At 35.1% G+C, this 11,181-nt stretch overlaps 1 protein-coding gene across 1 annotated transcript; it reads left to right on the forward strand.

The window, feature by feature from the left end:
- Positions 1 to 2,554: 2,554 nt before the first annotated feature.
- Positions 2,555 to 9,936, forward strand: GDAP1 (ganglioside induced differentiation associated protein 1). The gene is made up of 6 exons (XM_026691560.2): positions 2,555 to 2,805; positions 3,407 to 3,599; positions 6,571 to 6,744; positions 7,094 to 7,188; positions 7,424 to 7,538; positions 7,792 to 9,936. Exons 1-6 carry the CDS (start codon positions 2,665 to 2,667, stop codon positions 8,172 to 8,174), a joined length of 1,101 nt encoding a protein of 366 aa, XP_026547345.1. The 5' UTR covers positions 2,555 to 2,664; the 3' UTR covers positions 8,175 to 9,936.
- The last annotated feature ends 1,245 nt before the right edge of the window (positions 9,937 to 11,181 follow it).

Genomic DNA, 11,181 nt, shown 5'->3' on the forward strand with positions numbered 1-11,181 from the left:
TATTCTCAGCGAAGCTGCTCCCAAACAACCAGACAGGCAGGCAGGCAGAACGGAGCACTGTGGATTGAACCGTGAGCAGCGGGGGCGGGGGGGGAACGGGCGCTCGGAAGCTGCGGCGAAGGAAAGCCACCCCACCCCCGGCTTCTTTGAAGCAGTTTCTTCCTGGGCTGGTGGAGGAGCGAGAAAGCGACTGAGAGAGCTGAGCCAGAGAGCAGGACAGGCTTCGTTGCTTCCTCCCTCCCCTTCTTTCATTTGTGTCCTTGATCCCGATCCCAGCAGCATTCACCAAAGGCGAAGAAAGCCGCCATTTTTATTTTTATTTTTTTTCTTTGCGGCCCGGTAAAGAGTGCTCCACGGCCCGGTACCGGTCCGCGGCCCGGTGGTTGGGGACCCCTGTCTTAGACAAACAACAGACAGGGTGAAAGACAAGAGACACAGAGTTTAACCCTTAACTAGTTACTCCTACCAGCTACTGCCCTCTTGTGGTCAGTTGGTTTGGCAAACTAAAAAAATCAGTGCCGTTGAATTTGGACCTCCAGTATATTCAGCTTCTTAGTCTAATCTACAGTGCTGAGATTTTTTGATGGCCTTATCTAGAAGCCATGAAAAAATGTCTGGGGCTTGCCCTATATAAGCATCACCCTTTCTTTGGTTCATAGACAACTGATATTGATGGTGGTTTTCAGTTCAGTCTCAGAAATATATATTTCTCATTTCCATATTTTTTCTTTATACTGTAATAAACAGCTATGAAGACCAGACGTATATCTCCAAATGGTAACTTTTTCTCCTGTTGGAATATTCCTGACTGATATCATGTTAGAAAAGATAGTTAAGTTTGAGGTGAAGTTTGTTTTTATGGTTTTATCATCAGCAGTCTTTCTCTAAGGAGTTTAAAAAAATATAAAAGAAAATGTGAACACTTATATAATATCTACACTGGAAACAAATTTTAAAATAACAACAACAACAACAATAATACTGAATTCAGTCTAAACATCTGGCTGATTGTGCTACCAACCATAATAAGTACTTGCTACATAAATCTTCAGACTTAACAATTGTCAATAAAAAAGACAAAAAAGTTTGGATGGTGGGTGTGGCAATACCTGGAGATAGCAGAACAGAAATGAGAGATAACTGAATACAAAGACCTGCAAATAAAAATAGAGTAGCAACAGAAAGCAAAATAGGTGCCTTTGGTGTAATCTCAAAGCAATTGGAGCAGTTCACTTGAACACTATCAATATTGACAAAGTCACCATCGATCAATTGCAAAAGGCAGTTTCACTTGGAACAACTTGCACCCTGCTTTAACACCATTAAACAACAACATCTGCCTATTCCAGATCCTTAGGAAGAACATCATAAGTGGACAAAAATGCCAAATCCAGTCAAAACATCTGGCTGACTGCGCAACCAGCCATAATAAGAAGAAAATATAAACTCAATATAACCTTTCACTTGAGGAAGTGTAGCCCCACTATTTCTAGAACTATGGAGACCTCTTGTGGTCATTCAGAGTTAAGTAATTTAATTTGTTAAGAATTTTTCAAGTGGTGTGAATTAGTGATGGTTTCCCTGACACATTTATTTTGCTGTGCTCATTTATTGACAAAATCCTCTTATTTTTAAGTGATTCCTTTCCTTAATTATTCTACAACTTGAAATATTTCTTTATTTTTTTCTGTAATCAAAACACTATAAAATGTAATTTTCTAAACAATGTTAGCCATGTTAAGCACACTTTTCAATCTTTGTTATAAATTATCTTAAGGAAGGCTAATAGTTCTAGCATGAAATGCCTAACCCTCATTTGAATGTTTGCATGATTAATTTTTACTTTTTGGAAACTACAGTTTATGTAGTCCAGCTCTTAACTTAGATTCCAAAAGTGTATTTGTCATTTCCATGATACTATTAGCAGTCTGTATTTTTTTTGAAACCAATTAAATTAAGATGTTCATGTCTGGCCTCAGCCATAAGGGAATGAAAGTGAAAGAAGATTCTCCAGTTAATCTGAGATGAAAGAAAAGCTAGAATATACATTTCAAATATGCATTTTAAATACAACAGAAAGTATCACATCTACCATTATGAAACAAACACAAAGCTAATTACAATGGAACACACTTATGAGTCACTGAAATGCCCAGGAGTTTAATAAAATTATGTATGAAGGTGAGTTGAACTAAAAGAAAAACATGGGAAATACATAACATGCATGTGCCTCATACACATTTTGAGGCAGATATTAATATACTATTGAAGCATTGAAGGCATATCCATTTGATTCCATTATCCTTCATTATATAGGTTCAGATTCGTGTTTTGAGTTCAAAGAAGATGCTTTGTATTTTAGTTAAATTAATTAAATGTACCTAGAATATTTATTACAAACTAGAGAAGAGATTCAGGAAAAAAAAACATTTTCTTGAATCTAGATAGGTAGTGTAGCTTGGTTATCTCTGTGTTGATCCTGAATACCCAAGATTTTAAACAGCTTCATTTCATGAAATCCTGTTGGAGAGTGAGGGCAAAGTCAGGAAGGCAGCTTCATCTGCTAATAATGAGCATGCTCGGTTTATGGAGCAGACTCAGTAACAGAAAGGGAAGAGAGTGAAAAAAGAATCAAATCTCATGGGCAGAATCTCGGAGCAGTGAATGGAGCACGAACAAAAACGTGAAATGGCAGAAGGAAAGGAGGACCAGATGGCCAATGAAGCACCCCCAGCTGAAGTGGAGGTCAAGTCAGAGGCTAAACTCATCCTCTATCACTGGACACAGTCCTTCAGTTCCCAAAAGGTGAGTGTTTCATTTGCAAAAAGGAATGTTGTATTTCAGAACCTGGATAGCTCCCCCTGCCCATGTAGCCCCCTTAAAACTGCCTATTTGCCTTGTGGGGACAAAGCATTGTATTGAAGGCAGCTCTGAGTGGTTTCCCGAAAGAAGAAGGAAAAAAAAATAATGAAAAAAAAAGGCATAGCGAAGCCAGGAAGCTTCACAAATAGGCCCAGACCCTTTCCCACTATTGTTACATTTTGTGCATTAAGAATTGGGGCTTGGCTAATCCAATATACAGTAAAGGAATGAAAAATAAGCAATAACAAAACCAAGTGAGCTCAATTTATTTTACAGGGAAAATGTGTCATATGAAGAGCTGATATTTAATATTCACATTAAATGGTTCCTGCAGGTTTCTTATTGTTTCTCTGGAATAGCAGCATGTTTATTTAGCCATTTATTGTCATAATCTCCCAATGTCCATAGCAAATATCCCAGGACAAGTTTGGTTTGGCACTCTGGAGATTCCATGACCAGGTTTGGCTTTGAATCCATACAATATGTGATAAACCGTATGCTTTTTAAAACTTCCTTCAACCGGAAGATCATCCATTTGTTTCAGGTACGACTGGTGATTGCTGAAAAGGGGTTGAAATGTGAAGAGCATGATGTAAGCCTTCCATTGAGTGAACATAACGAGCCTTGGTTTATGCGGTTAAATGCATCAGGAGAAGTCCCTGTGCTCATTCACAAAGAGAACATAATTTGTGATGCAACTCAGATTATTGACTACCTTGAAGATACTTTTGTGAATGGTAATAAGAGTATTTATAAGCTTTTTAAAAAATGCTTTAATGTGTGTATCTTATTTCATATGTCTGTGGAGATTCTCAATTATCCAGGTCATTGTTGTCCCAAAGGTACTATTTCAAGAGGCAACTGGACTTCGTTGTTGTTGTTGTTTTTTGCCTCTCACCCAAGAAGCTCTTGACTGGATAGTGGGGAGTGGAAGGATTTATATTCCTTGCAGACAGCTGGTCATTTGCATTTTTTTAGAGGGTCATTGTGGCCTCAATGACTCTCTAAAAGAATGCAAATGACCAGCTGTTTGAAAGGAATACAAATCTTTCCATTCCCCACCATCCAGTCAGAGCTGAATAAGCTTCTTGGATAAGAAGCAAAACATCTTCATAGAAAAACAAGAAAATCCAGTTGCCTTTTGAAACAGCATCTTTGGGACATCATATTTCATAGAAATTTATTTATGTACTAAATGATTATTTATAGTATACATTGTATGTTTTGTGTCTTATTTATACACCACCCAGAGTCTTTCTGTGAGGGAGATGCTTGGTTTCTAAATGTGATAAATAAATTGCAGTTTGAGAAAGTTTTCAGGAGGGATACATAATTTTAAGTTTTATTCTTTGAAAGACATAGAAAAGACTCTTTGAAAGGAAAACATTTTTTGGAGTGGGATATAGACATGTATAAATCTTTTTATCAACAACTCTTTTGTAGAGAAACAGGAATCTACCTTGACCAGAATTATCTACTTTAATTGGCAATGGCTACCTGGGAAGCTAAAGGATTTCTTTATTTCTTATATGATCCTGTTAACTAAAATCATATCAAGAATATGTCACTCTGTATACAGGTATTCAACCGGGTGGAGCTAAATGATAACCTATAGCATAGTATGGATTCCTATACTATGCACCTAAGCAGAAATCCACCAGTAGTAACTTGTGGAGACAGGCATCTAAGTACAAACAAACAAAATTATCCAGATTGATTGAAAGAGCGCCTTGAAAGGATACCATAAGTAATAATATTAGTCTAATGGAGTGTCATCTACAACACATTTAAATAAATATTAACTGAATTGAAAGTATTGAATGGAATTGAAATAGTAACTGAAAGCTGCTGAGAGTTTTTTGAGAGGGTAAACATGGCCTCAATTATCTTGCTTCTGTCTTATCTTCTGGGCTACCAAATCATAACTCTGGATGAGTATGTGGACATGAAGTCGGCAAAAGTATCAAAATAACTTTGCCATTATCCTCTTCTAGGCTGTCTTTTGATTTCCCAGACTGCTATCCAAGTACTAACCAGAAGAGATCTTGTTTAATTTCCAAGTTCAGATAAAGTCACCCTTGATAGTGCAGCCTGCCAAAACAAGGGTAAATCCTGGTGAAAAAAGGTAACCAGGGGTAGAGCTTTTATCAGCGTCTATACTTTTTCAGATCTGAAGCCAGTGTTAATTTTTTTTCCAGGAGTTAGGCTTTGCTTTCTTTAATAGAGATTGGCTTAAATATACCTTCTTGGACCCAGCTGAACATGAAAGCAAGGATGAAGGAAATAAAAGCTGCTTCACAAGCCTTTTATTCACATTCTACAGCTTTAAAAATGAAGGTGGAAGCTTCCCCTAGTATTCTATAGACCAGGCGTGTCAAACTCACATCGTCACGGCTGCGTCACATAACGTATGGGACTTTTCCCCCCTTCACTAAACCGGGCATGGGCGTGGCCAGCATGTGACTCATCCAGCCCGTGGGCCGGAAGTTTGACAGCCCTGCTATAGACAGTCCTTAAAATATGATGCTTGATAAACCTCTGACAAATTTGTTTCATTTCTACTGAGACAGAAGTTAAAGGCCCTAAACTAATGAAAGGTTATTTTCACTATAGGTGTGTTCTTGACTTACAATGGTTCATTTAGTGACCATTCAAAGTTACTGTGACATGGAAAAAAATGACTTATGACCATTATTCACACTTATGACCATGGCATCATCCCCATGGTCACATAATCAAAAGTCAAATGCTTGGCAACTGACTCATATTTATGATGGTTGAAGTGTCCCAAGGTCAGGTAATCCCCTTTTGCGACCTTCTGACAAGCAAAGTCAATGGGGAAGCCAGATTCACTTAACAACCATGTTACTAACGTAACAACTACAGTGATTCACTTAACAATTGTGGCAAGAAAGATCATGAAATGGGGCAAAACTCACTTAACAAATGACTCACTTAGCAGCAGAAATTTTGAGCTCAATTGTGGTCGTAAGTTGGGGACTATGTATATTAAGAAAATGCAGTTGTGGAAGAGAACATTGGTCTTTTTCACTGTTACTTTTATCACGAAAGAGATTCAATGTTGCTATTTCTCATTATGACAAAGCAAAGAAAGATTAAACCCTAACACAAATCTCCTTTAACTTGAATAGTTCAAGAGGTATTGTATTCCAACTAGTATGAAGATTCTTAGAACAACAAATGCTGCATTTACAACAGAGATTTATGATTTTGGGGAATGAGATGCAATCTTTGGGAAAAATCTCATTTAAATTTTAAGGAAAATATTTATCATTAAGCATCAATTAAGGATACTTGATTCCAGAAGGACCAGAGATAATGATTGTGGTGGTTTAGGGTAGATAAGAAATCTTTCTGCAAGTTAAATATAATTACAGATTGTTAACAGAGAGATTTGAAGTTTAACTGCTGCTGTTTTTTTCTTGATGTTTTGTTTTGCTTTGTTCTTGTATTTTTTATTTTTAAAGTTGTGCTTTAATGTTGTGAATAAAATAAAAAAACTTATTGAAAAACATAAATTCACTAATTCAGCTTTTCATTCACAATCAGATCATATTTGAAATCTCTTTTATTTTTTACTTTCAGATGTCAGGGCTGAAGTGGGTAAGAGGTTATAAATATCTAAAACAACCTTTTATTTTTTATTTTTTTTAATTAACTTTCATCTATGGATATTCTTCTCTATAGAAAATACTCCAAAATTAATGCCAGAAGAAGGAAGTATGTATTATCCAAGGGTTCAACACTACAGAGAACTACTAGATTCCTTGCCTATGGATGCATACACACATGGTTGCATTTTACATCCTGAATTAGCAGTAGACTCCATGATTCCTGCATATGCCACAACCAGAATTCGTAGTATGTACAAGAATTTTATGTGCTCTAGTTATCTGTGGTGTTCAAATTCATTTTAATTTTCTTATTTAAATGATTTTACCAAATTTATAATTATTAAAAATCAACTTATCTGTCTGTTGAAATAAGCAACATATGATGTTTTAAGAAAACCATTTGTAAAATAAATATTAGTTGACTTTCAGTATTAATTTTGCATTGCAGATGAGGGTTCACTGAACTGTTCACACAAGATATTGTAAATCCATACATTTGGTTAGGAAGCAAAACATTTTAACATGATAAACTTTACTTAATTTATTTGAAAGTTTGGTGATTAATAACCTCAACTGACTTATTGCTATTTTGCAAGGCCAAATAGGTAATACTGAATCTGAATTAAAGAAACTCGCTGAAGAAAACCCAGATCTGCAAGATGCATATATAGCAAAGCAGAAACGACTCAAAGTAAGAACAGAATATGTATAATTAGTTAAAATGGATCCTTGGATTGCTTGGAGTATAATATTAATGTGAAATAGCAAATATTGTTATTGCATGCTTTTCTGCTTGGAATAATTCCATTTTAAAAGGGATTAGATACATGTCATTTTGTAGTCTTACAATTGCTTACTCAGATTCACAATATTCAAGATAACATCATTTTTTGCAAGCTAATATATAATCTATTTATTTCCTGTAGTCTAAATTGATGGACCATGATAACATAAAGTACTTACAGAAAATAATAGATGAGCTGGAAAAAGTTTTGGATCAGGTTGAAACTGAGTTGCAAAGAAGAAATGAAGAAACACCAGGTAAAATATTATTTGCAATCAATTCTGTCTCATTTTCTTTTGATTTTGCAATGTTGAACGATAGCTCTATTAGTAATCTAGGCTGTTTCAAGTCAAGTAATGCTCCTATTTGCCAAACCATTGCAACAAGTAATCTAAAACTAATGGTTACACACATTTAATAAGAATATTAATTGCATGCATTAGAGGAATCTTTGCATTGTATTGCATTTGATTGGTCTCTAATTATTTATGCCTTTATTTTTGATATCAGAAAATGGACATCAGCCTTGGCTCTGTGGAGAATTCTTTAGCTTGGCTGATGTATCCCTTGCTGTAACACTCCATCGGCTGAAGTTCATTGGACTAGCAAGGAGAAGTTGGGGAAATGGAAAGCGACCTAACTTGGAAGCCTATTATGACCGTGTCTTAAAAAGACAAACATTTCATAAGGTTTTGGGACATGTCAACAACATACTAATCTCAGCAGTTCTTCCAACAGCGTTTCGAGTAGCAAAGAAGAGAGCACCCAAAGTTTTTGGCACAACTCTTCTGGCTGGCTTTTTAGCAGGAATCGCATATTTTGCATTTATGTGTGCTCGGAAGAGGTTTGCTAACTTTTTATTATCAATAAGAGGAAGGCAGAGTTATCTGTAGATGCTTCCTTGCTATATCGAGAGCAAAGTACTTTATTTTCCAAAGAGGCTGATTTGAAGAATAATGGTACAAAATATTGTCTTCCATTATTAGGCCTTTTTCTGACTGTAGAAATACATTAGTAATGTAAAGAATCTTGCAAATTTAAGGGAAAAAACATCTTGCTAAGCTATTATATATTCAATATTATATGTTCAGTATGATTTTGATTTAGTGTTAAAATATCCCTCAAGTTATTAGTATGTATCATAAAGTATTGTTGATGGGTTCCCTGTTGTAAGCAATGTTTCAGTAACCTATGGGTAAAACAATCCACAGTTAGCTCAATATTTGAAACAGCTAGTAGCTTGTTCGTGAAACTGTGGAAGCATATTTTTGTTCCTTCTTGCTCCATGCTGCCTTTATTTTTTCTTTTTATAATATCTTTATTAATTTTCAACATTAAACTTTAAAATACAAATTAACAGAAAAGGGAAAGGGAATTAAATTAAAATTAAAACTGATAAAAATATCCAACAAATTTGTAACAAAAATGACCTCTATTTTACTTTTGGTACAGCTATAATAATAATACAACCACCTCTTTCTTAATTTAAATAAATAGCACCAATATACGAAACATTTTAAAATACTAATAATCAACTTACTAAAATTCTCAATATGCATAAAATATTCTTCTCTTAATTTTATCTAAGAAGTAGTGAATTATTAAATACAAATGTATGTTTAAAAAGCTGCAATATTTCTCTACTCAAATCCAGTCTGATCTTCAGATCTCAAAGTCAAAAGTTGATTTTTCTCCTTTTTCCATATGAAATCTAATAATGGTCTCCAACTCATAAGAAATTTAGTCAAATCATGCCACCCTTCTTTACAATTCTACAATTCTACAAAAGAATTTATCTGGAGAACAGGGCTAATCCTCTGAGCAGGATGGGCTGAAGGATGCAGAGTTGTGGGGTAAAGCTGGATCGATACAAAATTGGATAGATTGAAGTTTTCTTAAATTTAATTCTGTGCAGAGCCCTACATATAATTTTGATTAACTTTCTCCCCATATCACTTTGCATATTATCTCATTATGTTAAGGTGAGTCCTTATCCCTTCATTTTTCCTAAACATTATTTCTCAATATATTTATTTATTTATTTATTTATTTATTTATTTATTTATTTATTCATTCATTCATTCATTGCCCATCTTGCCAATAAGCCAACTCTAGGTGACTTACAAATGATAAAAAAGATAAATACAGAAACAATTACAATTTAAAATGCCAGAAAAAGTTGTGTCATTTATAAAACTCACAATTATAAGTCATAATATCTTAGCAGTGAATTTGTAAACAATGGAAGTTTATGCCTGTTATTTTCATAGATTGTTGTACTGTGATTGGCTCATGAGGCAGTCAGTTAAAGTTTGGCTGACACAGTGGCACATGCTTCAATTACCGCCTTAAAAAGATATGACTAGATAGATATTTGATACATAGCAGGTAGGATTCCAAGGCACAAATTACAGTTATGCCTATCAGATTCTCTTGATTGATTGTGTGATTTAGAAATGTTTATGCTCAATAGTGATCTATAATCTATTCACTTAGAAGCAGTGTGCATTTTATACTGGATTTTGTGCAGATAATATATTGGTAATGTTTTTTTCTTAATGTAAACATATGTTTTGTGCTAGTGTATTAATGCAATCTATGATGTACTTCAGAAAATGTATGTTCCACAAATACAGCTTCTTCAGAACAAACATGAGCACAGTGTTTTGACTAATTCTTTCATGCTTTTAAAAAAATAATTGAAATGGGTTAACCAAACATTAGCTTAATTGCTAAACACAACTATGATAGAATCTTGAATTTCCATCACAGGTCATGATATATTGCAAATCATGTCAATAATGAGATCAACCTGATTTTATTACCTTTTTTGTGGCAGTCTTTAAGTGAATGCAATAATTGTAAAGTGAATGCTGCAATTGTAAAACAAACCCATTGTCTGTCGCGGGCATTTTTTACCAGAGACCGGGAGTAAATGTTGATTTCCAGCAAAATATTATAGTCCTGTGACTGCAGGATATTGCAAATGGCCATTAATGTGTGCTGATGACAGTGAAGTGGTGGTGATAATCAGAACTTTGAATCTGGGTTCTAAGTAACTTTTGGGGGTGGGTCCCTCATAACTTTGAGTGGTCTCTAAGCAACTAGTCATTAGTTGAGGACTACATTATATTACAGTGTGAGACATTGTGCACCAAAGTCAGGAGGAGACTTTTCATTTATCTTTCCCTTTATCCAGTATTGGAAGCCTGGTTGTACTAGAATAATTCATTCACTCAATAGAAGAACGCTTAGCAACACATTTTGAAACAACTATACAAGCAAGCCTAATCTCTCTTGAAAAAATATATATAGCACAGATAAGTGATTACCTATCAGCTCAAAATCAAATCCCACAACTACCACAACCACTACCTCAACTACAAAAATAACCACCAAACCACAGCCTCAAACAATTACTATCCCATCAAATAATTCCACAAATAATATCCCCTTACTCATCAGAGACATCATGGAACGTGAACAGAAACGTCCAAATGCCATCTTATTCGGTCTCGAAGACACCAACGAATCAGACGACATCACCAAAGTTCACAATATCATAAGCAACTCAAATACAACAAACTTCTCTCCTGAAGATATCATTGAAATAACCAGAGATGGCCCTGGGTACAAATACAATGATGGCTCTGTGGCCCCAAGATTTTGTAGAGTTGTTTGCAAAAATGAGTCCAGCAAACGTATATTTATTCATACAATAAACACCATTGCAAAATCCAATCCCACCCATAAAAATTTTCGCTCAAGACCAGACTTATCCATACTGCAAAGAATCCGCTCCCGTGAGCTCCGTGCAGAACTCAAAAGCCATCTAGACAATGGAGAAAAGGACCTGTACATTGACTACCCTGCTGATTGCATCAAAAGAAAGTCACACAA

The sequence above is a fragment of the Notechis scutatus genome, chromosome 3, assembly GCF_049901735.1.
Source record: "Notechis scutatus isolate UNSWTSFEM ecotype Mainland chromosome 3, rNotScu1.2, whole genome shotgun sequence".
NCBI lineage: Eukaryota > Metazoa > Chordata > Lepidosauria > Squamata > Elapidae > Notechis > Notechis scutatus.